Source organism: Naegleria gruberi, assembly GCF_000004985.1.
Source record: "Naegleria gruberi genomic scaffold NAEGRscaffold_51, whole genome shotgun sequence".
NCBI classification, from domain to species: Eukaryota; Heterolobosea; class Eutetramitea; order Acrasida; family Naegleriidae; genus Naegleria; species Naegleria gruberi.
Genome location: NW_003163276.1, coordinates 153,402 through 180,466, shown reverse-complemented (window position 1 = coordinate 180,466; position 27,065 = coordinate 153,402). Strand labels below are relative to the sequence as shown.

Sequence of the window (27,065 nt, the reverse complement as noted above, 5' to 3'; positions counted from 1 at the left end):
AATATCCTTATCTAGTTTCATGGTTATTAAGATTTGCTTTTCCAAATCCTAATCAACTGTACCATAATTCAAAAAAGGATCTCCCCCTGGTGGGCTCGAACCACCGACCTGCAGATTAACAGTCTGACGCTCTACCGACTGAGCTAAGGGGGATTACGGTGAACAATTTGCCTCTCTTCTGAACCAGCATCCTTTGCTCATTTAGCGTCTGTTCATCAAGAATCTGCGCGGAAAATTTCAGCCTAAGGCATTATCTCCAATCGTGTGTTGTTGGTTTTTGCTTTTCTATTAGTTTAGCTTGTTGATAAACAATCTGATAACACATATATCTTTGTGTAAAAGGAAGGTAATCTAATGAATGATGTTGAGGGTTTGTAAGCACATGATTGCAAAGAATACATTGGATGAACCTTGTTCTGGGAATTGGAAACACTCTCTTCACTGACAGCACATGTTAGTAGTTCATGCAATGACATCGCATTCATTATCCGTTTTTATGGTCAGCTCCAATAAATGTCAAACATGTCAACAAGCAAAAACTCACATCAAAAAAAAATTAGAGTTGATTGTTTCGTTCAGTACAATGACAACACTTGCTCTCCCTACAACATGCAAGAGCATCTCTCTTGTATTGACTATCCTGGCACTGACATGTTTGATGTTATCCAGTACTTCCATTGTAAACGCCCAAGCTGTGGGTTTTGAAAGTGAAGTTGGTGCCTGTGAATTCGAAGGTGCCACAATTGCCAATTATAAAGCTAGTTACACAAAGGCAAACGGTCAAAGAGTTGAATTTTCAAAGGTATGTTTGATGATCATGCATGATTTTTCTAATAATTGTTAAACTAATGTTATTCTAAACTTGTATATTTTATATAGGGAAACATGCTTGATGTTCCACCACCATATCCAGGCATGGACATGGAAAATCCAAAACTCCATCCAACCTATGAATTTGTGAGATTTCCAATTGTTGAATTTGTTTCTGATCCAGTTCGTTTTGCCGATAATGGAAATGAAATTTGTAAAATGCAAAGCAAATTCAAGGAATATCTTGATATGATTTCCACAAATCAACCAAATAAGATGGTACATCCATATTACAAAGCTTTTGGAGTTAAACTAAAGGTTAAACAAGGAGCACAAAATGCAAATCAACCACCACCAGCTTTCACTCGTGTTGGACCAAATCTTCAGGCAACCTTTTCATTCCCACTTGATAAGGCATGGCCTTCAATTAAGGCAATTGTTTCCTTCTTAAACACAAAATCACAAGCAGCTCAAGGATATAAATTTGGTAATAGAGACTCTGCTGCATCAATGGATAATTTGGTTAAATTTATTGATCAACAGGATAATGTATTACGTGGTCTTTCAGGTCGTTCCAAATTCGTCATGTTTTTCCTATTGAACTATTTCATTTCTGGTAAGAGAGAAAATTGTGAAATGGGTGCTTTTGCCAAGACAATTACTGGACCAGTTCTCTTGAGAACTCAAATTGTTCAACTCTTAAAGGATGGTGGACAAGGTTCTTCTCAAGTTGAGTTGGGTAAAATTGAAAACCCAGTCAATTTAGTTATTAACGCATATAAGAGATATCTTGCTGCAACTATTGGACCACAAGCAACAGTTTGTACCAAACAAAATGATCAAGATGTTTACTTTACCCGTACATATGATAATGGAACTCCATTCCCATTCTCTGCCACTAACTATTTGATTAATTTATTTGACAACAATAATCCAAGAGATTTATTTGAAGTCAATGCTGATACTTTTGACAATTCATTTGGTAGATTCCCATTGACTGTTGGTGGTCAAAGACTTGTAATCTTTGAATTGAGAACTTTGGCACAATTTTATTATGATTCTAGTGATGCAGAGTTATTGAAACAATTCGCTACCATTCTCCCAACACTCTTTAATCTTGGTCGTTCCATTAACCGTGCTCAAGCTCCAAACGCAGTTGATTATAACCTCAAGATGTGTTCTTCTAATGGCATGCTTGTTGCTTATGATGGAAATGCAGTAGCCGGACCAATGACTGCACAAGGTGAACAACAAAAAGTGACAGCTGCAAGAAATCAAAGAAGAGATTTGGAGCAACACATTGTAGCTCAAAGACACAACAGAAGAAATTCTGAATCTCAATCATCCAGTGGTGGATCAAGCGGTGGTGGATCAAGTGGTGGTGGATCCAGTGTTGTATCTAGTGGTGGATCAAGTGGTGGAAGTGGAGGTAGCAGTACTAAAACACTTGCTATCCATCGTGCTAGAGCATTGATTGATGATGATGCTAAAGTACTTGACAATACACCTGCAGATAACATTAGCTTATTGAGAGAGGAAAGAAGAATCGTAAGAGTTCAAAAGAGAATTGATAGAGAGAATAGAAGACAGAAGGAAGTTAAAAGCCATTCTTCTCAAGCTCCAACTGAAAAGCAAGTTAGAAGAGAAGCATTGAGATTGGCACGTGAAAAGAAGAGATTGGCTCGTGAGGAAGAACGTGACATTGCTGAAGGTGTTAAACCTGTCACTCAACAAGATTTGAAGCAATTTGTTCAACAAGAAGAAGCAAAGAAGAGTCAAAAAGCAAAGAGCCAACATGCTTCAATCAAGCATAATGTTGTCAAGAATTACAATGGTGGAGGCACATCTGTTCAAATTAAGCTCAGACTCTATTAATCAAGTGTTAATGTTAATTAAACCAATAAAAGCTACTTGAACATACTAATTTTCTTGTTTTTCATTTTTTTATTACTTGTTGAAGCAATAATTGAAAACTGTGAGCTCTACTGAGCTAAATTATTCAATCATGATAGTTAATTTATTAAAATGAAACCAATTATTACAATAATGAAGAACAAACTACTCATTTGAGATGGCCGACTAGAATTAACTCTTGTTGATGTAAATGCTTTGCTTGATTTTTGACCTGGTTGCACAGAAGAAATTGGAACAGGTTTAGGTGATGAAAGTGGAACTATTACCTCTCCCACACCAAGAGCTTGCTTACTGGTTGTGAGATCCTCATTCACCAATGTTGTTTGCTTATTGGAAATAACCACGATTGATCCACCAGTACTGGCAGTATTGAATCGAACAGTTACCTTTCGTCCATCATTCAAACTAATTGTTGCTCCTATTTTTCCACTAACATCATCCCTAATGGATGAGGCAACAGAAGAGTTGATTGAAATTACTTGTAAAAAGTTAGTGGAATCTAATGATGAAGTATCCAAATAGTCAACTCTATATCCAGCATTGTTATCAGAATCTTCAGTTTTCCAATCAATAATGGAAACGTTTAAATTTGAGGTTGGAGAAAGAGTTTTAACAGTAATGGAACTCTTTGAATTAAAAACCAAATTTCCATTGGAATAGCTTGGTTTATCCATAAAATTAAGCGAAAGTATTCTTTTAGCTTTGGAATTAGTCTTTGTTGCCACTCTATCAAAAACAACAAATGTACTTGGTTTGATAAATACAAATTCTCTTTCGACTTTGGTAACTAAACCTTTCGAATTGTAATTATTACTATCATATAGAGGAGTAACAAGTGAAAGTGCATAGGAATAAACAGAATTATCAGAAAGTGCACTCATATTACAAGGAGATCCTCCAGATTGAAGAATAATCTCATTGTCACTAACAATTCTAACCAAATTATGATAGTGATTCATTTGTTGAATTCCAGAATGACTATTGAAATTCTGATCATATGCCAACCAACCCTTGTGATATAGAATAAAACTTCCCTGATCTTGATGTGCATGAGATTCTACAAGTGGTCCACAAACTAAATTAGCATAAACTGCATCAGAATCCCAACTTGAACGTAAGGCAAGAGTTCCAGTTGAATCTCCCCTGAATGAAGTTGTAATATAGGTTGAATTGAGTGGAACTGTTTCAATAGAACTGATATCATAAATGTAATCTATATAAGTATTGAAACCGCTTGTCATTTGAGGAACACTCGATTTGGATAATAGAATTTTAGCTGATTTTGCTAATTTGGATTTTGGATATAAATAGCAAAGAGCAATAATGTAATGACGATGATAATCATAGAAAGATGCAGAGGAATCACGTGCTTGATCGCCAATATTTGCCAATGCATCCAATTGTGGAACCATTTGATGCAAAATCCATTGTAACGAATTGTAAGTGTGTGAAGTCAGGTCAGCAATATTTTCACCAGTTGACAATTGCCACCAAATATACAAATTAAACAATTCCTTATGTGAAATACCATACCCAGTTCCTTCCAAACTGCCACCTGTCTTGAGCTCTCCATTAAAATATGGAATTAATTGATTTCCAATCTTGACATTTCTAAATTGTCTCAACCACATATCAGCACTTGCATTCTCTCCGTATGTGGCTAACCCAACCATCATGGTTGCTCTCAAAAAGGAGTAATAATAATTGTTTCCTGGATTATCCACCGACCAACATGACCATGCAGCATCTTTACCACCCCATGTCGCTGTTGAGCAATTCCAAATATTAGAAACTGCTTGATTGGCATAATTTGTCCATCGATTTCTTTGAGATTGACTTGTTTGTGCTCGACACCAATCATAGACAGTCATTATATTATGCAAACCATATCCAACATCAAGATAACTATCTCCTGCAATGGATGGAATGTTCCCACTGGCAATGATGGATTCTTCTTGAGCTACAATGGAATCTATATTTTGAACTGCATAGTTACAATAGGAAACTTGTCCTGTGACCATGAATAATAGAGCTGAGTGCCATGCTTCGAATAGATAGACGGATCCGCCACCAGAAATTCCACTATTAACAAAGTTTTTGAAAGAAGTGGCGTAATTGGTTGGCTTTGCCATGTCAGACTTTAGTTTCGTCAAGTAGGACGAATCTGCAAAGAGTATTCTTGGAGAACCGAGTGGTGGCAAGTTCCATGCACAATTGACATGTGTGGAAATGCAGATGGAAATAAAAAGAACCAAAGATATCAATAGAGATGTTGATTTCATTTTTTTTTGTCGTTTCGAATAACGAGATCTAATAGATCACTTTCCATGTGATGTGGAACGAGTCATTGGATGTTCTTCATTGTGATGATTGATGGAATAATTAAAAGAAAGACTTATTCAACACGTTTAGTTCAATTAGTTTCCAATTGTATTTTAACAGGTAACTGCACATCTTTCTTCATCACAAATGGAATCTCAGTAACAATAATCAATTCAACATCTACAAACAATTATTATAAAGAGACTATTTCATTTAAATGTTGGAAAAAAGATACAATTTCTCTCCATTCGAAACACTCTTTTTCTTTTTTCAATTTCATTATTAATTTAAAATTCCATAAAACCTTCAATGGAAATGGTAAAATAATTTTGATTTTCTCCATTGTAATTCCCATCAGAGAGAGATGATTTAACTCTAATTTCCAATGTTTGATTCTCAGATTGACCATTCCAAGGCATTATAAATTCTTCCACAGTATTGTTGTAATACCAATCGAAATGATATTTGTCAACGGTGAGAATACCATTGGAATTTGCTTGTTGTTGAGCTTCGAATGTCAAATACGAATGTCCTGAAGAGTTTCCAATAAAACTTTTACATCTCAAAATGACAGAAACAGAATTTTTGGGAACTTGAATTGGAATTTGATAAGTTGGTGTTGAATTATTCAATTGAATCCTGTCCAATAATGGAATTCTTACTCTCTTAAGTTGTGGTTGTTTCTTCTCGAGTTGATCAATTCGTTTCATCAACTTGTTAACGAAACTCCAAAGATCTTTCAAATCTTCTGCATTGCTAGCATACTCAAGCTTTAGTTTGATACTGTGTGAAATACCTGGCACTAATTCTGCAGAAATTTCCATAAATGATTCTTCCTCAACAAAATCTTTCAAAAAAAAATGAACCAAGCAGAAACATACGAAAGTGTTACACGCCTCCTTCTAACAGACATACACAGCAATTCGAATATAAATTCGGAATTTTCACACTTGATCAAACTTTTCAAAAAACAAATCACAATTCCACGACCAAAATTCAACATGAAAAAGATTGAAACTTTTGAAGATTTAAATTTACGCGCGAATTTACTTTCTGGTTTTTATAGTGATGGTAAAAAAGAAATGACAGAATTGCAAAAAAAGTTGATCATGCCAATTATTTCATCCTATCCACCAGTTGATGTTGTGTCCACATCTAAAATTGGAACTGGTAAAACAGTTGGGTTTTCACTTGCCCTTCTTGAAAGAATTGATCTGAATCATGATTTATATTCGAAAGGTGCCCCTCAAGCATTGGTGATTGTACCGACCAGGGAAATGGCGATAAGTCTCTCTCATATTATAGCATCCTTTGCGAAATTTATGAGTGTCAAAGTATTTGGGATATATGGAGGTCAAATGCGGTCTGCAGAGCTAGCTCTGCAAGAAATTCAACATGTAGTTGTGGGAACGCCAGTGAAATTGTTAGATTTGATAGAGAGCAATATTCTGAATGTGAAATATTTGAAAATGTTAATTGTTGAGGAGATGAGTCATGTACAAAATTATGGTTTTCAAGCTCATGTTGAGGAAATTGTGAAAATTGCCAAAAAGTTAAATCTTCAGATTTGTATTTTTGGATGTGCAAGAAATCGAGATACCAAATTGTTCATTCAAAAACATTTGAGAGATCCAATATTATTAGAAGATTTGTAACAACTTTATCTTCAACTTGGTCAAAAACAAACACCAGAGAATATTAATTTTAATTTACCAATTTTGTTTACAATTTTTTATGGTAAAGTGTGGGTTGATCTAAGTTAATTTTGCTTAAACTCTATTGTCTATTTGAATATTAGATTATATTTAGTCTGAGTAGAATTGGACCCTCAGGGAAAAAATGAGGTCAAAACTGTGGGCATTATCTAGACCAATATAATAGATGAAACTGTGATATTTGAGAATATACTATCTAGACATGGGTAGCCCACGCGGCAAAAAATTTAAATTTTGAATCCAAAGGGAAAAAAGTAAAAATTGATATCTTCTGATGCGTCGACCGGGAATTGAACCCGGGTCACGGCGATGGCAACGCCGTATTCTACCACTAAACCATCGACGCTTCATATTCATTATGAAACAATACTTATTATATTTCTAGTTGACCTCCTTTACCAATGAACAGCTAAGTTAAGAATGAGTGTTGACAACATCTTTTTTTCTTATGTATTCTTTGGCAAATTTATTTACAATTCCACATTGATATCAAGTTCTGATCTTACTTGTCCATTGACTGCTTGGGTCTTTTCAATAACCTTTGCGTACTTTTCAATAATATTTTGGTGCTTGATGAAAATATTAGTGAGCTTCATGAATCCACAAATTGATTGATACAATGATGTAAATGGTTCGAAAATAGAAACATTGGATTTGAGAGCTCTTTCCTTACTATTAGATGGAGATTGAGTGTTGAGAAGGGACTCTATTACAGATTTCTTCTTTGGATGGAAGACAACAATGTGAGGTTCATTCTTCATACCAGCAAGTTCCTTAGCAACTTGGAGGGCATCATAAAAATCGCCAACACTATCAACCAAATTAAGTGCCTTAGCAGAGTTTCCAAGATAGACTTTACCCTTTGCAATATTATTCTTGAGATCATCCTTTGAAATATTTCTTCTTTCACTAACCTTTTCCAAGAATGAATCATAAAAATCATCAGCAAGATTATTAAATATTTCCATTTGTTGATCATTAGCACGTTCAAATTGTGATAAAAGACCAGCATTCTTGCTTGTTGATACACTATCATTGGTAACACCAAGTTTCTTTGAGAAAAAGTCTCCCAAATACAATTTACCCATGATAACACCAATTGAACCTGTAATTGTGAAAGGATTGCAAACAATCTTATCACCTGGTAAACTGATCCAATAACCACCACTAGCAGCCAAACCACCCATAGAGATAACTACCTTCTTTTTATCTTCAGTTCTAGCAAGTTCAATTTCTCTTCTAATAACTTCAGAAGCAGAGACTTCACCACCAGGAGAGTCAACTCTGATGAGAATGACCTTAACTTCCTTATCCTTTCTGGCCTTATAGATTGCATCAACAATGACATTGCTATTCATGTTGGTATCTCTAGGGTTGGATGGTCTACCTCTTACAATAGCTCCACTGGCATAAATGACAGCAACCAAATTGTCATCCTTCTTCTTTGGATTGATTTTATCAAGAGGACTACCATCAAGCTTTTGTTCAATATACTTTTGAAGATATAACAAATTGAGCTTTTTAGAATCAACTGACAAGGATTGTGCCATAACACCAAGCAACTCATCTCTATATTTTACACCATCAATAACTTTGTGTTCAACGGAATCCTTAGGTCCAAAAATTCCAATATCAAACCATTCTCTAACACTTTCCGCATTCTTTTCTCTTGTTTGAGCAATATCAGAGACAAAGGTATCGAATAATTCCTTAGCAAGAGTTTCCACTTGTTCACGATGATGTTCAGTATACTTTTCTTCGGTGAATGGATTCATTGCTGATTTATATTCAGCTCTCTTTACAACAAAAGGTTCGACCTCAATCTTATCCAACAATTGTTTAAAGAAGAAATTACGTAATTGGAATCCATTCAAAATAAGAAGACCATTATCAGTCATGAAAATCTTATCACAAGCAGTAGCAAAATAATAAGAAATAGATGAATTGAACATGTCAGCATGAGCAATCTTTTGACCTTTGAATTCGAATAAAGCCTTTCTCATTTCATAAATATGAGCCAAAGCTAAACCTTCGAATGGATTATGACTTGATCCTGGTAAGTATAAAATCAATCCAGAAATTTTTGGATTTTGATTGGCAGCTTTCAAAGTTTGAATAAATGTAAGATAATTCATCTTGAATTTACCAGGAGAAAGAATTTGGGACAATGATGGTGCAACAGGTTGAGGAGTAAATTCAACATCTTCCAAATCAATTTCCAAGATGGTATTAGCAGCAACTCTCTTCTTTAATTGGCCGATCGCAAACTTGGCAGTGCTATACAATGTTGAGGTAACAATACTTGTTGTGATGTATGGATGATTGGTGATAAAGTCACGAATGGCATCATGAGTATTTGGTTGAACAGGTTTTTGGATTACACCATAATTTTCAAGGAGGGCTTTTCCTTGATCATAACCCTTTTGAACAAGTGAAGCAATGTATTCAGACATGGCACTATTAGGATTATGACGAATGTAGAGGATGATCAAAAGTAGAAGGACTATTTTTTTTTGAATGGTTTATTAAAAGAACAATGTATCTATGATGGATTGCAGATTTAAATAGAAAAACAATTTCAATCAATCAATTTGAAAATAATTAATTATTTATTAACAATCAATTTGAATAAAATCCTGGGAAGGAGAATCAATTTTTTATTTTGATTAACACGTGTGATTACCGAAATAGAAAGTGAATGGATAAGCTTAAATATTCTGCTGAATCATCGTTGAATGTTGGACAGTTATAATTTATATGTTTTTTTATTGGAAAAAGCAAATTTACTTTCTGGCCTTTCTGTTCTTCAACAACTTGGCAGCACGAGCAACCAAAACAGCCTTCAAGTCACCTCTGAAATCTTCAGATTCGGTGGCTTCAACAATGTTTCTAGCAAAGTTGGTGACTGACTTTTGTCCCTTGGTGACCTTGGTCTTCTTGACGAATTCCTTTGGCTTTCTGACGGAACAGTCCAAAGTGGACTTCTTGATAACCAAATTACCCTTTGGAGTAACATCAACGGAAACAGCTTGAGTCTTGGTGTACTTTTCAGAGTTAATGTTCAATGGGTTGGTTGGAGCAGTGTTGAATGCAGCACCATCATAGAGCTTGGTTCTCTTCAAGAAAGAGCTGTTGTTCTTAGTAATTTCCCAAACAAGAGACATCTAGTTGTGTAACAATAAATTTTATCATTTTAAAACAAGTAGAAAGGAGAACGATAAGTACGAAGGTGTGGCATTAACTTACTTTTTGTATTTTTTTTTCGACAAACTTTCGCAAATTTTGGCCAACCCAGTCTAGGGTTCTTTTACAATAAGAATATTTTACAGGCAAATCCCAAGCTAAAAAATGCCAGCCTGAAAGAATCTCATGTTTGGACCAAACACATAACAATAAGAACATGACTCCATCAATAACAAACAAGCGGAATGATTAATACCTTCTGTGTTTCGTAGATCATCACCTTCACAACAACTTGAACCTTTACTTCACTATTTTCACAAGACAGTTTAATTAACAAGGTGTATTTTTATCACAACAATAAAATAATTTTAATTAAAAAAAAATGGAGGACAATCTTGAAGACGATAGATCATTGGGTATGAAGTTTTGCTCAGAATGCAACAATATGTTGTATCCAAGAGAAAACCGAAGACTCAAAACACTCGAATATAAATGTAGACATTGCGATTTTAGTGAAAGAGTTCCAACAGATGAATACACTGTTTATAAAAACGATATTAAAGCTTCCAAGGATATTCAATGGAGTAATATTGATTGGAACGAATTAACAAAAGATCCAACTCTTCCAAGAGGTACTGTTGGTATTGGTGCTTGTCCAAAATGTGGCCACAGTGAAGTTGTCTATCTACAAACAGGTTTTGGTATTACTAAAGAAAATCAAGGTGGTATGAATTTGTGGTTGATTTGTACGGGTTGTAACCACAGATTCAAGAATGACAAGAAATAATTGGACAAATTGTGGATGATCACTTCTTCCGAAAGGATTACGAGGATGATACAACAACAAATTGGACCATATTAATGATGATCATTCATAACACACCACATACCTCTGTACAAATATTTAGATTTATTCAAATAATTATTATTAACAGTATACAAACAACAATCCAACTAGATTAGAGCTAAGATAAATTGAAATTGTAATTTATTTCACAAATTTGTTGAAAATATTTTTCTATTTCACCAAGTTCACTTCTTTGAATCAACAATTAAGAACTAATGAAGAATAAGATGACTTGGAATAATGAAGAAATTCATTTCCAAATCAATCTTGTCATTCTTATTATATAGGTTTTATTTGAAAAATTTAATGAACTTTGTCAAGTTACATAAAGTACTGTAAAGTTACACAGGTCAATATCTCATAATCATTTTAAAATTCATCAGAAAATGTTCATCTAGATTATCATTGAATTCATCAAGGTTCACCCTTTCTTCAATTCAGTGAATCCTTATCGATTGCAGTGTGCATGATGAACCAAACAACATTTCATAATACGATTGAAACACACTAAACGACATTGAGTTGTTCATCATCAAAGGCAGAACCATCTATCCATGTCACATCACTTCGGCAAGTAGCACTCCAAATTATTTTCATCCCATCATTGAAATGATGCTGAACTCCTTCTCGCACAGTCAAGGAACTTCCATTAGCAATGAACTTGGTACAAGTTTCATCACTGTTGATGTTAATTGTTGTTTGGCAACCACCACACATCGTAATCATTTAAGACGCAACTTACATCTAGGAAAAAAAGAAAGAACAACATCTCATTGGGAAGTAGGAACAAAACACACAACCAATAAAAACATCAACAAGAATGGCAACTAAAGTTACAGTACATCAATTATTGAGCCGACAATATTCACCTGAGGCGATGGAACAATCACTAGCTTATCAATGTATGCACACTTGTAAAATGTCGAGAGAATCAAGTGAGAGGAGTAATCTGTTAAAGAGGGGTGAAAAACTGAGACTCTTCTTTGAGAATAATAGCTCACAACAGACACACATGATTATTATGGTGATTGATTCATCACGTAGAACACACAGCATATTTCCAAGCTTTACTCCACAGTGGGAAAAGATGAGTTTTCATTGTATTCCAGAATCGAGTAATCTAATTGTTGAAATTGATACTTCTTCCATTCCTAACTTGTACGATTCAAATATGAGCTCACCTAAACCTTTCCAAATTTTGTGTTGCTCTGTTGTGAAGAGTACGAAACAGGAAAACTTTAATGGTTGTATTTCATTTTCAACGAATTTTGATCCAGTATTTCAAAAGTTTGACTTTTTGATTTAAACGAGTTTTGTACTATATAGTTTTGAGAAGAGAATGTTTAGATACGAGTGATTGGCTATTCAAAAGTAAAGAGTTGAAAGTCAAAGATAACAATAAACTAATTTATTCGAAATAATTGAAATGTTACATTGCTTAAATGACAAAAGTAACTATTTGTAATAGAAAGGTTTCAACAAACAAAAGGTTACACTTGTGAAGAAACAACAATTAATAAAATTTGTGTTATAAGTGATTCAATCTCATCCATTTAAAGAACTTGGAAATTGAGTTCATCTCTAAGCTCATCTTATCTGTTTCCAAGGATTGTTAGGAAGGAGGATGATTCAGGTGCTTGTAATCGTTGCTGATTAACTTTTTATATACTTGAAATAAAGCGACCATCTTTTCATATTATATTCTACATACAATGTCAAATATTTAATATCAATATTATGCTCAAGTCATAATCACTAAAGAAAAAGAAACAAAAGTTGCAGAAGGTGGGATTTGAACCCACGAAGCTTGCGCAGTAGAACTTGAGTCTACCCCTTTGACCACTCGGGAACCCCTGCTTCACATCTATCTTAAAAGAATAGTTTTCACATAGACATATCTCTGCATTTTCAAGCCAATTCACTTACTTCCCTCAATCATTTACAGGTTTTTAAGATTACTGTTCTCACAATATTCAATGAAGAGACCAATGAATGTTCAAGAAATTGTTTGTATAAATTGTGGCGTTCAGTGTTTCGCTTTTTTCGGAAAAAAGTAATTGAGGCGCAATGGAATGGAGATATAATTTTTGCGAACCCAGCCACACCGTTCCTTTCCTGGAAAACCATTGCCCAGATCTGAATTTTGTTGCTTTATCAAAGAGTCAATTGCAATGACAGCAGAATAATAAAATTTTAGAGAGATTTAAATTTCTAAGCTTTTCACACGCCAGTTGACTAGGAGTTGACTCTTTTAGTTCACAAATTACGAAACTCACTACGCAAATCAATCAATATAGTCAATTATGATAACTATCATTGAAATCACCACAGTAAAAAAAAACAAACACAATGAAAGCAAAACTGCCACTTGTCATTTTGCTCCTCCTGACAGTTTTTCATACCGTTACACATGCACAAACTGTTCAGGATGTACTCTACGTTACTCCCATCCAGAAAGTTATCATGCATCAATTCGGTTCAGTAATTTTAAATCCAAGAATTACCTATTTCAATGATTCCTATTCTTCAACTTCAGTTCAGATCGCTTATTCAATGGCAGATGGTTCTCCATTGAAAACTGGTTTATATAATTATAATTCAGCTCTGGTTTATAGTACACAATCGATTGGCGAAACTGTGGTGATGAGAAACGTTTCGTATAATGATGTGAATGGGAAAAAGATAACCATTACTCACATGATTACTATTCAATCTATTGCATTGCCTACTCCAAATAGTTTGAAGGTGTTGATGCAGAGTAATTTTAGCAATGGCATGGCTGGTTGGAATACCCAAAAAGGAAATGTTGGTATTGCTAGTCAATTGTTGCAAATTTATCAAAATGATTCGATTGTCACCTATGACACTCCGTATGACACTACTGATGGTGTTACATTTTCAAGCAATTTGCAAACTGGTTTTCTATCTACCAGCTATGATCTTGGTTTTGTTCTCCTGGTTGACCAAAACAATTATTACAAGATTAGTTTGTATCCAACCATGTCCATTACCAGAATTATGAATGGTCAATCTGTTCGCTTATATTCTAGCTCCAAATTAGCATTAATTCATGTCCCATTGCTTTATTCCACTTACAAACTTTATGCTGAATGGTCTTCAAATGGAATTTCAATTCAGTTGGCTAAATTGGGTTCCAGTGCTAATGATTATCAAGTCATTGTAACAGATACCGATTCTAGTGCTATTCAAAAGTTTAAAATCTTGAAATTTGGTTTTTATGACAGAAATCCAGGAAATTCCAAAGGAGCAACTTTGAGATCTCAATCTGTTACTGTTTATCAAGGTAAACAAATGCACAACAGAAATGGATTGACCTACTATGTTAATCAATTGAGTGGATCCGATTCTAATGATGGTCTTGGTCTATCTTCTGCTTGGTCAACTTTGAATGCAGCTCAATACATGTTACTTCCAGATGACACCTTAATTGTTGGAAATGGTATCTATAGAGAATCAATCTATTTTGATCGCCCAACCCATTCCAAACATCCAATTACTATCAAACCTTTGAATCCACCAACTCCTTCCTCTGGAAATTCCAAAACTTATTCAGCAGTTTTGGATGGTTCATTAATTATTGATCCTAAAAATTTGGAAAAGGTCATGTCCACACCAATTTCCATCTATAAGGGTCAACTTCAAGTTTCAACTTCGTATATTTATGCAGATGGCGAGAAATTGAGTTTGGCAATGAAACCTCTTCCATATGATTTGGATGATGAATATGATCATACTAATTATCTCACTCCAAAGAATGTTTCATACACTTTAAATGGAATAGTCTATTTGGAAGTTGATGACATGTTCAAATATGATGCTGCAGGAAATCCTGTTTCAGATAATTTCTGGGTTGGTGCTGATTTCTACCATTACAATCAATTTGGAAATGCCATTCAACCTCGAACAATTATCTATTACAATGCCACTACCAATACTATTGGAATTAATGCCATTCCGCCAGGACTTACTACTCCAATGGGAATAGTCTTGAAAGATTCGTATGCTATTGCCAATCATATTGGATCATTCTCTCGTGCTAATCAATATACCGCAGAAGGAAATATCATTCAAGTTTCACTTGATAAGGATCCTAAGGTGAGTGGTGTCATGCTTGAAGCATCTGCCTTGACCAATGGCATTTCAATAGTTTACGGGGATGGTTTAATTGTTCAAGATATGATGTTTAGAAAGTATGCTTCAATGGGATTTTTTGGTCAATTCACTGATAGTGTTCAATTATTGAACTGCTCTTCATATGGAAATGGTGAAAATGGATTTAGTTTCAGAGATGCAACTAATATTAATGTTGATGGCGGCAAGATTAGTTATAATCACAACAATGGTGTAAACTTTGCAAGTATGGTGAACGATTCACAAATTAAGAACATGTACATTTACAAGAATTATAATAATGGTATTTGGGTTGGTTCTGGAACTCAATTGGCATATAGTAATTGGAATATTCTAATCAAAAACAATCGAGTTGAGCATCAAACTTCATATCGTCAACATCCAGATAATATTCAATTTACCAATATCAATAACATTGTTCTCGAAGATAACGTATTGATTAACAAACTTGGTAATCAGAACATGTGGATGGAACAAAATGGTTTAGTTATCTTCAGACGAAATGTCTTTATTGGAGGTCCAGTTGGTGTCAATCATGCTGCTAGAGTTGTGCTGCATAATAATCAATTCTATCAATCATTTTTGAGATTTGCTGTCAAGACAGATAATAGCAGATGTGCTTTGATAGATAGTACTACCACTTCAAATTGGAATACTCTTTTTAACAGTATTGTAAACCCAACCGAAAATGGAAACAAATTAGTTTGGTCCAAAAATGAAACTCTTGTATCAAGAATTAGATCTTATTCTACAGCTTCAGATTTAACAAGTGGTGATAAGGCTGAAATTATCAATTTCATTAACAATGTGATTAATGACACTAATTTCATGTCAGTTCACAAAGATTATGTTCTTCCTCAATTGGATCAAGATGGTCTTGCTTATCCATATTGGACTGCTGTTACAAAAAGAGGGTTATTAAGCTCCAGTACAGGTGCTTTCTCGTATTCAAATGCTGGTCTTTCAATTATTGAGGAAGTAAGAGGGTTGACAAGATCCATTCTTGATGAATTGGTATTCCAAGCAATTTTTGATTCGGCAATGATTAGTTACTATCCAAGAAGTGTTTCCATGAAGAATAATGCCTTCTTGGACAATACTATTCAGTTGGTTGACTTGAATATTGGAACTTCTAGTGCAAAGTTTGATCTTCTTCCATATTGGGAAACTGATTACAATTATATTGCAATTGTTGGGAGCTATTTCCAAGGTATTTGGAAACCAGTTATTGGACCAAACACCATTTTTGAAAATAATTACAATAATGCCACCAATTATTTCAAAGATTATTTGGCTAATGATTTTAGATTGAGATGTGACAGCAACATTACATTGATTGATAAGGGAACTAATGTTGGAATGCCTTATTATGGAAAGGCACCAGATATTGGAGCTTATGAGATGAATTGTAATGGAGAGAGTCCTGTTAATCCACAACCATCTATTCCACAACCAAAAAGTAGTACTTCCCAACCAATTCCAGAACCATCAAGAAGGGGTTCACCTGGAAAATCGGATAGAGTTTCTGTTGCTAATGCTAGCTATTTTGTTACTGAAGTATTGTGCTTAGTGGTCTTTGTTCAGTTCTTAATGATTTAATAAAACAATTATGATCTTTCAAGCTGATATTAATTAAAACTCGGATTTTTGACCCTAAGTGTTTGAATATTCCTTATTCAGTGTATTGTGGTTTAGTTCTCTTATTTGTAAATAATTTCAATACCGAAACTATTGACATCTCATCTTGTTTACATTTCACTTATACTTGTTGAATATTGCCTTGGTATTTCCATTACATTATGATAACTATAGACAAATGGAAAAAGTAAATCTGAAATTGAATCTTCTTTAGAACTCAACTCAAAGTATTGGACTCTACTGGTGTGCAAAGTCTTATCCTTCAGTGGTTCAATATTTTCCAAGAATTCATGAATTTCATCTCTTGATACTTTGCGTTCCAAATCTGATTTCAATCCCACCAATGCGAATGAAATCTTAGTAAAATATGAACTAAGGTCTTCACCTTTGAGATATACATTCTTCCAATCTTGAAAAATGTCCTTCATTACTTCAAATGACTCGTGATTATTCAAATCAAAGCAGTAAAAGTGGCCTTTCATACCCCTAAAGAAATTGATATTAATTGTTCTAAATCTTTCATCTCCACCTGTATCCCAAGATTGAATGTATATGTTTTGTTTGGAAATTGTGGTAGAAAAATCTACTCCGATCGTATAGACATATTCTTGAGAAAATGGTTCGCCTTTGAAGACTCTGTTATGCAAAATGGTTTTCCCACACTTTTTATCTCCCAAAACGATGGCTTTGTATTGATATCCAGTAAAATCAAAATTTCGTGTTGGCTTTTCATGTAAATTAATTAATTTTTGTCTAAATTCATTATAATATCCAAAATTACTTCTCATACTTTCGTATACCATTGGAATATACATCATTTTGGGATAATCTGAAAATTTATCCCACAATCCAGGAAGTTCAGTCCAATACAAGCGAAAATTCTTTGAAACCATTTGTAATTTGATCAAACTCTTCATTGGCAAGTAATACAAAATTTCAACAATAATTTCCTCAGGTAACATCTTCTCCAATATTCCATTACATCGAGACAAGTATTTCTCCCGATAATTCTTCAAATTCTCCTCTTGTTTCCTTCGATTTTCTTCATCATGATCACAAACTCGAATTAATTTACAATTATTAGGAAAATATTCTTGCATTAATGTGCGTTCATAACATGCTGATGATGGAGTACTAACACTCGGAAGAGCGCCATCTTTTAAAACTGGTGGTTGGGATGTGGGTTGTTGATTGTTTCCCATTTTTTTTGTAAAGTATTTAATTATGATACGTTATTGAGAACTTTAACCAATAACTAGATTTACTGTAATTTTTGTAACTTAACTTTCCAAACAGACTAATTAATTTCTAGTAATTAATCTCTTCAAATAATCTTCCATTAAAAGGAAAATCATTGAATATCAATGAAGAGTTGAGACTCACCAAGGGAATTGAAAATTGGAGAAGATATCACTTGACTTGGTCCAATATTGCTTAATGAATATGCAGCAGAGTTGACATGATGCATACAAATCAACATACTCTGATTGTCGAGTTCTACTCCAGTTCACAATAAATTGGATCTTTCAGATATTGTTCAATCGATCCTATATTTCTCGAATCGCCAAAGACACATATTTGAAGGTTGAATTTGTTTGATGCATTGATAATTCTCAAAATCTGTTGATCATACATGTCGAGCCAATCACAACCTGTTCTGTCAATTATTATCAGTTTCAAATATTTCAAATTCAAAACTTTAAACCTGATTAAGTCCATCAATTTGTTTGTTCCAACAACTACATGTTGAATTTCATTTAGAGCTTGGATTGTTTCTTTGGTTGAAACTCCTCCATGGAAAGGTAATACTTTGACATCCAAATAATGAGCCAATTTCTTGATGTGATTAGAAATGACTTGACTCATTTCTCTCGTAGGTGTAATAACTAGAGCTTGAGGTGCTCCTTTAGAGTACGCTTGATGATCCAAGTCTATTCTTTGGAGAAGAGCAATTGAGAATGCAGTTTTCTTTCCAGTCCCCGAGCTTGAAATGCAAACAACATCTAGTGGTGGTTCGGATGATATTATTGGCATGATACATTTAGTTTGAATTTCTGATAATTGTTTTAATCCATATCCATACACTCCTCGTAGTAAATCTTCTCTCAATTCCAAATCTTGGAAACTGTCAACTTTTTTCATGTTAAATCTTGTCCTTGGCCTTGACAGGTTTTTCTTCAAGAGATTGACCAAGTATTCCGAGGAAGAATTTTGGTTATAGAAAGCGAAATCATGCAGGAAAACTATTGTGGCATCTTCTTGATCTTGTTGCATTTTTTTAAGTTATTATTTGAGCTTGACTCGTTCAGTTAACTACACAACGTTCTTCTGTGTCATTGTCTACACCTTTCAAGGAGGAGAGGTTTGTTATCCAAGATAGACACTTATTGAAAACTCTACCAAGTGCTGATTCCTTCTTCCTCAAATTGTAAAACCAATCACAGGAACGTGCGTACCAAAATGATGTTTGAGCTAAACAGGAACAAGAGACTATGGTTGTAAATAAAGAAAATATGTAAGGGATTGTGAATTGCAATGATAATCTAAATGGACTTGCTGTATCTACTGGAGAAAGGAATGGAAAAATGAATGAAATGACTAGTTTTAGGAAAAAACTTCCAATACCAATTTTGGCCAGAAATTTAAAGCTTTCCGTTGATACACGACGATATCTGTTAGTGAAATAATCCGAAGCAAAAAGGGAAATGCAACTTAATGAAACTGAATCAAGAAAAAGCATAAGGAGTTGAATATTATCAGTTGATATAGAATCAATAGAATAATCCGTTAAATATACAAATAGGAGCAACGAAAGTGGTAGAATCATAGCATTTGTAATCATGAAACGAAATACTAATTGTTTGATATTTTTCTTTGAGATTGTCCATAAAATAGAATCTCCTTTTCTTGATACTTTCAAATCTCCACATTTGTTGGGAGCTGAAATATCATGGAAGAAAGAATTAATGTCATATAGTGGTCTGACAAATAAATCGCTCCTCACCAAGTAACATCTGTTCTTGTAATGTTCAGAATCTTGAATGTTTGGTATTGAAATGGTAATGTCACTATTAATTGATTCTTGATGAATTAATGTTACAGTATTATACTCGTAAAGAGTCGGGCCTGTAAGCTCAATATACAATTCCTTGTTTTTAAGAATTATTTCTTTTTGATTTCTATGTGATTCTCTTGGTTTCGAATATATTTTCTTTACGTTAAATCCATTCTTATAATGCAAAGTAAATTTGTAAATTCTATCCTTTGAAAATTCGTAGGAGTCAGCCAATTTCATAATCTTTCCGTAATTATCCAAACTGTAATGAATGTATTTTTCATGACCAGGGCAATAACACACTTCAATGTTTCTATCGCTATCCCTAGGTATAAACAGAATATTCAAATAGCTCAGCCTCTTACAACAACTCCAACATGTTTTCATCTTGGAATAATTATCAATCTGGACACAATTAATCTGCTCTGACAAGACTCTTTCAATCACCTTCCTCTCATCATGATTTTCCTCCCCACATATTCTACTCAAAGCTGTACAATTAATAACTTCCCTCTCCTCTTCATTTAGTATTGATTCAACTTGAAAATTCTTATCTAAAAAATTGAACAAGGCTAGAAAATGTTCTTCCGAGAATAAAATCCTATCTGTGATCAAAGAGATCAAGTATCCATACCGATCATTAAAAAGTTGATTTATTTCGGAATTGATGATGGCAAAATTTTCCAATACATCAGAAAGGTTAAGAAATCCAATAATATTGACCAAGGAATCGTGATCAAGTTGTTTAAACATTTTTTTTACAATGACCAATAGGAATCTGAAAGATTTGTTAATAAGAGATTTTTTAAACCATTGGTCAGGACAGCTGTAAAACTTAATATGTGCAAAAGATAAGCATATGAGTAGAAATCTATTCATAAACAAAAAAATAAGCGTGTTGACAGAAATTTGTACTTTAATAGGCTTAATATCTCAAATATTTCAATTCAATGTCAGCCTTCCTAGCTCAGTTGGCAGTAGCGCTGTCCTAGTAAGACAGAGGTCTTGGGTTCGATTCCCAAGGGAGGCATCTTTTGGGCAATTAACTAAATTTTTTGAATAGACAGAATGCAACCTCGATTGAGATTTCAAATAGTTGATTAATGGAGGTTACTTGTAGATAATGAAGCTTCACTTATTGGAAACTATCATTATAATGAAAAAAAATGTCTGAACAAGTTTCGTTCCAATTATTTGATTTATCTCAAGACCTTGCCTTGCTATCGCACCAATACGAAAGCAATCATCACTTGCACCAATTATCAAAACTTCTTCCGTTCGCTCCATTTCTAATAAAACTTTTCACACAAGATTCGTATTGGATTTTCAGACTATTTAATAATGGCCATTTATTAGTATTGAATTTACTTTTTGATCTTCCCTTCTCAGTGTTGAAAAGACAAGATTTTTGGAAACATGCTTGGAAGGAAATGACTCTGGATATGAGAAATAGATTAGGTAGTTTAGTTTTTGAAGCTATTGGAAAGTTAGTACAATTAACTGAAGAAGAAAGAAAGCTTGTTTATGAAATTGCTGAGGAGAGACTGCTGAATACAGTTTTTCAAACGGATATAGTTGTGGATTATGCTGAAATGGCTAGAGAAAACAATAGTTTACTTTCGAATGTGGATTTTGTTCTCCAAGCCATGAAATCTGGAATAGTCCTCTCAGGAGTTGACGAATCACTACTTAATTCAAGAGAATTCATCTCCAAACAAATCGAAATTGACCCAACCCATCAAGGTCTAGATTGGAAACTCCAAAATAAGGATTTACTCATTAAGAGTTTCGAATATGGACTTCCAATATATTGGATTGGAGATATTGAACCATGGGAAAATGATGAACAAGTTGTATTAAAAGCAGTCGAAGTGGATGATTATATCATTAATGATATACCTTCCAAATTTGTAGGAAATAGAGATTTTTTAATGAAAGCAATTTCTTTGAATGGAATGAATTATAGATTTTACAAATCAGTAATTATTTCAGAAATTCCAAATTTGGATGAATTTGAAATGGAATTGGTGGCGAAGGATGCAAAATGTTTGAAAATAGTTGATGAAAAATTTTCAAAAGATCCACAATTGATTGAGAAATTAGTTGAAAAAAATCCATTTATAGTTCAATTTCTTCCAAATGTAGAAATCAACTTACTAGAAAAGGCAGGTCAAGTAATGGTTCAACAATTCAAGACAATTACAAAAAATAACCAACCAGAAGAAATTAAATGTAAAGATTGGAAGAAATTAATTAGAGAAATGAATTCAAAACCTTCGGATACAGAACTTTTTAATAGTTTGAACAATTATTTGATATTTAATTAAAATGGTAAATAAGAAAGTCTCTCGCTAAGCTGTGACAGACAACAGAATGTTTATGATTTACTTTCCAGTACAGATTAGTTTTCATTACAATAAACATTCGTCTAAAAAAAATGTCATCACTCATGCCAGCAGATATTTTCATCAATGAAATAATTTCACACTTGTTTCATCCATCACCAATGTCTGTACTTGTTCTCCGACTTGTGTGAATTAGGAATTGGAATGAAACTTTGATTGGAGCTGTTGATTTCTGGCGTCATCGTTTGGAAACTGAGTTATTGGAAGGGATGAAAGTTAGAGGAATATTCAGCTGCGAGAAAACAAATGTTTCGTATTCTTCTTGGACGAATGTAGCACTAATGTTGACTTGTTTGAGATTTTCGGTTTTTTACAAGCAATTGTGAACAATGTAGTGACTAAACAACCAGCTATTCTAAACGAATCGAATAATGAATTGGTTGGAAAAATGATTTCTCTCATAACTCCTTTTATATTCGTTAAAAGTTTTATATCATTTTCATCATCTGATTTGCAAATTAGTCTACATAATGACCTTATTGTTACATCTGTAAATGGAGAAATTTTAAACACAATTAAGCAAATGGATTTAATATTGAGATTTTCTTCTTTTGGAGGACGTAATGGAAATGGAGGATTAACAAGGGTATTATCAGTTTACCAAAATAGTGTACCATTGCTTAATAATAGTATTTTTATTGATTTTCGTAGAAACGACAATTTTTCTGCAAGGAAATCAATTCAACAAGTTATGAAATTCATGGGATTAACTGAAGAAATGATTAATTCTGATGAATGTGTCAATGAATTTATACTTGCTATTCATTTTCAAGGAATTGTTCTTACATTGCCTGGGGCTGCCGTTGAAGGAGATGTGTTCACTGTTAAATAGTAGCTCATTAAATGTGGTATGTTGGTACACTTCCCATCCATCGACTTGAAATAAAACCCTCAATTCAAAAAGGTGGCTATCTTTGATTCTCTTCTAAACATCATGTTGTGATGAGGCAACTAGTTGACTTTCATTTGTTTTAAAAATCTCGTTCAATTGCTTTTTTCAAAGAGTTACTGAATGGATACTGGGATGCAAACCGCTCAATCTCAAAGAGAATAGAATTCAGTATTTTCGTGTATCCCTCTCCTTTGCTGTTCTGATGGATGGTTTCTGATACCTTTTTCAGTTTCTGAAAGAATAATCCATATTCAGAAGAATCAAGAGTCTTGACATGGTTTTCCAGTTGTTTCAAGAAAAACAAATACTGAAATTGGTAACGCTGATTATCCCAGTCAAAAGAACAGAAAGACACGGGCTCACATTCCAATATTTGATTCACAGTTCTTTCAAAATCCAATTCACAAATCCTTCTTAGATAATATTGAGAAATCATTTTACCATATTTTCCCCATATTTGAAAAAGAGAATCAAGAGGTATAGCAAGTTGTTCTTGAGATGAAAATGTACTGTTATCTAAATACTTTAGAATGTAGTTCATTGAGTGATTGCAAGGTAAATGAGACAGCTTTGATATTTCTGCAACAATTTTTGGATGATAAACATGTAGATCAAGCAAGGTAGCTCCTGGAAATAATTTCTCATTACTGGAAAGTAAATGGATTAAGGTAGGAGTAATTTTTTCAATGTCCAGTGTTTGAAATGAGTCCAATAAGTCTTTGAATTGATAGAAATTTTCCAGTAAATGTAATTTCTTCTCGAATATTTGAGTGAATATTGTAAAGTATTGATCCAAATTAGGTTCCTTTCTTTTGCACTTTTCTAATAATATTAAAATGATTCTCTTTTCAAATGTAAAGACAGAGGAATACTTGTTCACTTCCTCAGATACCAATCCAAAAGGTGCAAATCTTATAATAATATCATCAGCACCTGGTATTTCGAATAAATGTTTACATAATAATGAAAGGAGAGTTATTTTAGATGGAGGTCTCTCTAAATAACCATCTGGTAATATAATGTTTGTTCCATTTTCAATCCTACACATTGAATATAAAAGATTCTTCAATTTTTTGTAATTCTCACTAGTGATGAATTGTTTCAATGAAAATTCAATCAAATTGGCTTTAACCATTATGTGAAAATGTGGATTTCTTAATATGTAAATTAATTGATTCAATTCAATATTCCCAAATTCAGCAACAAATTCTGGTTTCCAAAAGAGAGAAACCAAACTAAATTTTGGATTTTCCAATAAACTAATCTCCTTCTTCCTCAACGTACGATAAAGTTGTTTACATTCGTGCTGTCGAATCGTAAAGCCATCTCTCCTTGCCACTGCGTTCCACAATTTTTCCTGATCAAACCACAAATACGAGTACAATAATTTACATGACAATGCCAATTGTAAAATTTCACCAATTTCCAAATAATTTGTTGCCATTTCGAATGTTAAATCTGGATGCAACACAAATTTTTCCTGATTAATTTCCTTGATGGTTCGGAAATCTAATTCGAAAGATGGTGGTGGAATGGGAGTTGGATTTCTGCTCTTGTTATTTCCCATTTTTTTTGTTGTAAAAAAGAGATCAAGGTTTCAATACTGGAAAACATTGATATTCAGTGAACATCATCATTGGATATCCATCAATAATAGAATAGTAATTTATTGTTTGAAATTTAATTCTTCAAACAATAAAATCATTCTTCTGCTGTACAAATCCTTGTTGCACATTCTCCAAAGGATTTCAAGCTTTCCACATGCCCATCCCACGGAAGTAATGAAAGTAATTGGAGTGATTGAGAGTGTACCATAGATACCATTGGTACTATATTACTATTCACAGATTTGAATTGAAAGGTCTGATGGTTCCTCGAAGGAGAGTAAACATTGAAATAGACTGTTTTGTTTTGGACATAGCACTCAATTCCAATGACATCTCCTTCCGTATTCACAAGGCTCTCTGTGTATGATGTATAACTATTTTCAAGTATTGCATTTGATTTGACACAATATCCAGATGGAATCCAGCTTTTAGATAATGATGAGGCAGCATCCTCTTCAGCAAAACCTACAAGTATTGCCCAGCTATTTGATATCTTACGATCAAATGCTGTAAGGACAATGGACCAATAATATACAGTATTCTCTTTTGAGATTTTAAAATCAACACTATGAGAATTCCAAAATCCTGTTGAACCTGAAAAAACACTCCTATTACAGTGTGGTGATAATTTGTCGGAATTCTTGAAAACATATCTCTGCAAAAGAGTATATTGAGATTTCAATTTTCCATAACATTGTGCCTCATCCACTTTAACTGTTCCTAACAATTGCTTTTCAGTTTGAAACATTCCTTCTCTAAAATTCAAATATGCTAATCTAAATATTTCATTAATTCTATTCACTTGGATTGGACTTTGTTCCAACTCATTGAATTTCTGACTCAAAATTTCTTCATCCATTATTTTCAATTTTGTTTCGATATAGTCCGGAATAGAAATTACCTGATTGACAATTTTACATGTCGATAGGAGTGAAATAACGGATCGATCATCGAGATGAGGTAAAATTTCAAATTGCACAACATTTGGATCCAAGAATTGAATCATTTTTTTTTTTGAAAATTGTTTTTTTCAAAATCTATTTAAAGATCAAAGTTCAAGAGAACTTCAACACTTGACAAAATACATCTTTAAATATTAAGGACATTACAATTATTGTATTTAAAATATTTAATATTTAAAAAAAAAATGAAAGAATTGATATTTTTGCATATTGGTAATTGCGGAACTCAGATCGGCACTGATCTCTGGCAATTATTTGCCGATGAACACGGATTACAATCCAACAACAACAACACTAATTCACTTTTAGAAAATAGCAATATCCACAATGATCCACAAATTAATAATCTATCATGTTTATATGATGAATCCATTAGAGTGGAGAATGTCTATCATCCTCGATGTTTATTCTTTGATTCCGATCCCCAACAACTACAAAGTTCATTGCATAATGATCATCAATTGCATGTTCAATTTAAGGAGGAAAATATAATATGTGGTAATGAAGATGCTGCCTCAAACTTTGGTAAAGGCTATTTTTCAATGTCATCTTGTGAAATTAATTATATTGAGGAGAGAGTTAGGAAAATGCTGGAACGATGTGATTCAGTGGAGAGTATATTGATTACTCAAGCACTTGGTGGAGGAACTGGATCTGGATCAACCTCTCGTATTGTCTGGGGTTTGGCAAATGAATTTAAATTACCAATGGTAGGTTTGTGAGAGTTTCATGTTGAATATTGAGATAATGTTTCGAGTCAACCTTTACTGTTTTTCCAGGTGCAACTTATTCTACTTCAATGTTGGATACTTACAATTCAGTTATTGGCTTGAATTATATTTATGATAGAATGAAATGTATATTTGCATTTGATAATTGTTCACTATTGGATGCTTGTGTGGAGTGTGGAATTGAGAATCCTAATTTCAAGGACATGAATCATTTAATTTCACAAAGTATTTCAACATTAACATCTCAGATTAGATTCTCAAATGAAGGAAGTTTAAATAATGTCATTGATTATTTGGGTGTAACAGCCGAAACTAATATAATATCTAATAGTTTTGTAAACTTGCAAGATACATCCAGTACTGAATTCAATATTAAGGATCTCTTTTCAAAAAAATCCTCTTTGAATAGTGTTAATAAGGCTGATGGAGTTTCCATAGCAATGAACACATCAATGAGAGGAGATTTTTCACATCATCATACTGATTCTCTTTCGAAAGTACTCAAAACTTACAACAATGAACAAGCTCAATATCAAATATCAAGAAAGGCACCTGTAAATATTCATCCAACCTCTTTCCATTTTAAAAATGTAATGCACATTGCCAACAATACCAGTTCAATAACAAGTTATCTTAATAACCTTGCTCTACAATTTGATAAGATGTATAGCAAGAGAGCTTATGTTCACTGGATTGTAGGGGAAGGCTTTGAAGAAAGAGGATTTAGTGAGGCTATAGATCAACTATATTACACGACCGAGTGTTACTCTTCTATAAAAAACAATTAGAATTTGCCTCAATAAATTTGACCAATGTTTATAATGGATTTAAG

At 33.5% G+C, this 27,065-nt stretch overlaps 16 protein-coding genes and 4 non-coding genes across 20 annotated transcripts; 8 read left to right on the top strand and 12 right to left on the bottom strand.

Moving 5' to 3' along the window:
• Positions 1 to 80: 80 nt before the first annotated feature.
• On the bottom strand, positions 81 to 153 carry NAEGRDRAFT_t559. Its single transcript has one exon. It is a non-coding gene; the product is annotated as a tRNA-Asn (tRNA).
• Positions 154 to 561: 408 nt separating this feature from the next.
• Positions 562 to 2,735, top strand: NAEGRDRAFT_59139 (uncharacterized protein). Its single transcript, XM_002672770.1, has 2 exons — positions 562 to 802; positions 880 to 2,735. Exons 1-2 carry the CDS (start codon positions 584 to 586, stop codon positions 2,683 to 2,685), a joined length of 2,025 nt encoding a protein of 674 aa, XP_002672816.1. The 5' UTR covers positions 562 to 583; the 3' UTR covers positions 2,686 to 2,735.
• An 87-nt stretch (positions 2,736 to 2,822) lies between these two features.
• Positions 2,823 to 5,006, bottom strand: NAEGRDRAFT_72148 (uncharacterized protein; the record flags this gene model as incomplete). Its single annotated transcript, XM_002672708.1, has 1 exon — positions 2,823 to 5,006. The coding sequence occupies one exon, from the start codon at positions 5,004 to 5,006 to the stop codon at positions 2,823 to 2,825; it is 2,184 nt and encodes a 727-aa protein (XP_002672754.1).
• A 327-nt stretch (positions 5,007 to 5,333) lies between these two features.
• Positions 5,334 to 5,870, bottom strand: NAEGRDRAFT_72147 (uncharacterized protein; the record flags this gene model as incomplete). Its single annotated transcript, XM_002672707.1, has 1 exon — positions 5,334 to 5,870. One exon carries the CDS (start codon positions 5,868 to 5,870, stop codon positions 5,334 to 5,336), a length of 537 nt encoding a protein of 178 aa, XP_002672753.1.
• Positions 5,871 to 6,047: 177 nt separating this feature from the next.
• Positions 6,048 to 6,701, top strand: NAEGRDRAFT_72146 (uncharacterized protein; the record flags this gene model as incomplete). The annotated part of the gene is made up of 1 exon (XM_002672769.1): positions 6,048 to 6,701. The coding sequence occupies one exon, from the start codon at positions 6,048 to 6,050 to the stop codon at positions 6,699 to 6,701; it is 654 nt and encodes a 217-aa protein (XP_002672815.1).
• A 335-nt stretch (positions 6,702 to 7,036) lies between these two features.
• On the bottom strand, positions 7,037 to 7,107 carry NAEGRDRAFT_t558. The gene has a single exon. It is a non-coding gene; the product is annotated as a tRNA-Gly (tRNA).
• Positions 7,108 to 7,216: 109 nt separating this feature from the next.
• Positions 7,217 to 9,266, bottom strand: NAEGRDRAFT_59138 (uncharacterized protein). Its single transcript, XM_002672706.1, has one exon. The coding sequence runs from the start codon at positions 9,212 to 9,214 to the stop codon at positions 7,232 to 7,234; it is 1,983 nt and encodes a 660-aa protein (XP_002672752.1). The 5' UTR covers positions 9,215 to 9,266; the 3' UTR covers positions 7,217 to 7,231.
• A 133-nt stretch (positions 9,267 to 9,399) lies between these two features.
• On the bottom strand, positions 9,400 to 9,925 carry NAEGRDRAFT_81126 (uncharacterized protein; the record flags this gene model as incomplete). The annotated part of the gene is made up of 1 exon (XM_002672705.1): positions 9,400 to 9,925. The coding sequence occupies one exon, from the start codon at positions 9,923 to 9,925 to the stop codon at positions 9,545 to 9,547; it is 381 nt and encodes a 126-aa protein (XP_002672751.1). The 3' UTR covers positions 9,400 to 9,544.
• Positions 9,926 to 10,326: 401 nt separating this feature from the next.
• NAEGRDRAFT_72143 (uncharacterized protein) lies at positions 10,327 to 10,731 on the top strand (the record flags this gene model as incomplete). Its single annotated transcript, XM_002672768.1, has 1 exon — positions 10,327 to 10,731. One exon carries the CDS (start codon positions 10,327 to 10,329, stop codon positions 10,729 to 10,731), a length of 405 nt encoding a protein of 134 aa, XP_002672814.1.
• Positions 10,732 to 11,611: 880 nt separating this feature from the next.
• NAEGRDRAFT_72142 (uncharacterized protein) lies at positions 11,612 to 12,097 on the top strand (the record flags this gene model as incomplete). Its single annotated transcript, XM_002672767.1, has 1 exon — positions 11,612 to 12,097. One exon carries the CDS (start codon positions 11,612 to 11,614, stop codon positions 12,095 to 12,097), a length of 486 nt encoding a protein of 161 aa, XP_002672813.1.
• A 471-nt stretch (positions 12,098 to 12,568) lies between these two features.
• On the bottom strand, positions 12,569 to 12,648 carry NAEGRDRAFT_t557. The gene has a single exon. It is a non-coding gene; the product is annotated as a tRNA-Leu (tRNA).
• Positions 12,649 to 16,248: 3,600 nt separating this feature from the next.
• NAEGRDRAFT_81124 (rab family small GTPase) lies at positions 16,249 to 17,783 on the bottom strand (the record flags this gene model as incomplete). Its single annotated transcript, XM_002672704.1, has 1 exon — positions 16,249 to 17,783. The coding sequence occupies one exon, from the start codon at positions 17,781 to 17,783 to the stop codon at positions 16,692 to 16,694; it is 1,092 nt and encodes a 363-aa protein (XP_002672750.1). The 3' UTR covers positions 16,249 to 16,691.
• A 295-nt stretch (positions 17,784 to 18,078) lies between these two features.
• Positions 18,079 to 18,723, bottom strand: NAEGRDRAFT_72139 (uncharacterized protein; the record flags this gene model as incomplete). The annotated part of the gene is made up of 1 exon (XM_002672703.1): positions 18,079 to 18,723. The coding sequence occupies one exon, from the start codon at positions 18,721 to 18,723 to the stop codon at positions 18,079 to 18,081; it is 645 nt and encodes a 214-aa protein (XP_002672749.1).
• Positions 18,724 to 18,886: 163 nt separating this feature from the next.
• Positions 18,887 to 20,023, bottom strand: NAEGRDRAFT_72138 (uncharacterized protein; the record flags this gene model as incomplete). Its single annotated transcript, XM_002672702.1, has 1 exon — positions 18,887 to 20,023. One exon carries the CDS (start codon positions 20,021 to 20,023, stop codon positions 18,887 to 18,889), a length of 1,137 nt encoding a protein of 378 aa, XP_002672748.1.
• A 569-nt stretch (positions 20,024 to 20,592) lies between these two features.
• Positions 20,593 to 20,666, top strand: NAEGRDRAFT_t564. Its single transcript has one exon. It is a non-coding gene; the product is annotated as a tRNA-Thr (tRNA).
• Positions 20,667 to 20,802: 136 nt separating this feature from the next.
• Positions 20,803 to 21,963, top strand: NAEGRDRAFT_72137 (uncharacterized protein; the record flags this gene model as incomplete). Its single annotated transcript, XM_002672766.1, has 1 exon — positions 20,803 to 21,963. One exon carries the CDS (start codon positions 20,803 to 20,805, stop codon positions 21,961 to 21,963), a length of 1,161 nt encoding a protein of 386 aa, XP_002672812.1.
• Positions 21,964 to 22,429: 466 nt separating this feature from the next.
• Positions 22,430 to 22,873, top strand: NAEGRDRAFT_72136 (uncharacterized protein; the record flags this gene model as incomplete). Its single annotated transcript, XM_002672765.1, has 1 exon — positions 22,430 to 22,873. The coding sequence occupies one exon, from the start codon at positions 22,430 to 22,432 to the stop codon at positions 22,871 to 22,873; it is 444 nt and encodes a 147-aa protein (XP_002672811.1).
• Positions 22,874 to 23,012: 139 nt separating this feature from the next.
• On the bottom strand, positions 23,013 to 24,500 carry NAEGRDRAFT_52022 (uncharacterized protein; the record flags this gene model as incomplete). The annotated part of the gene is made up of 1 exon (XM_002672701.1): positions 23,013 to 24,500. One exon carries the CDS (start codon positions 24,498 to 24,500, stop codon positions 23,013 to 23,015), a length of 1,488 nt encoding a protein of 495 aa, XP_002672747.1.
• An 82-nt stretch (positions 24,501 to 24,582) lies between these two features.
• Positions 24,583 to 25,546, bottom strand: NAEGRDRAFT_81123 (uncharacterized protein; the record flags this gene model as incomplete). The annotated part of the gene is made up of 1 exon (XM_002672700.1): positions 24,583 to 25,546. One exon carries the CDS (start codon positions 25,544 to 25,546, stop codon positions 24,635 to 24,637), a length of 912 nt encoding a protein of 303 aa, XP_002672746.1. The 3' UTR covers positions 24,583 to 24,634.
• A 141-nt stretch (positions 25,547 to 25,687) lies between these two features.
• Positions 25,688 to 27,021, top strand: NAEGRDRAFT_72133 (alpha-tubulin; the record flags this gene model as incomplete). The annotated part of the gene is made up of 2 exons (XM_002672764.1): positions 25,688 to 26,216; positions 26,282 to 27,021. The coding sequence occupies 2 exons, from the start codon at positions 25,688 to 25,690 to the stop codon at positions 27,019 to 27,021; spliced, it is 1,269 nt and encodes a 422-aa protein (XP_002672810.1).
• Positions 27,022 to 27,065: the final 44 nt, after the last annotated feature.

Bases quoted from the DNA above. Each gene is read 5' to 3' on its own strand.
- NAEGRDRAFT_59139 (XM_002672770.1), top strand. From the start codon at position 584: ATGACAACACTTGCTCTCCCTACAACATGCAAGAGCATCTCTCTTGTA. The intron at 803-879 runs GTATGTTTGATG...TATTTTATATAG, and splicing joins AAAGAGTTGAATTTTCAAAG to GGAAACATGCTTGATGTTCC.
- NAEGRDRAFT_59138 (XM_002672706.1), bottom strand. From the start codon at position 9,214: ATGTCTGAATACATTGCTTCACTTGTTCAAAAGGGTTATGATCAAGGA.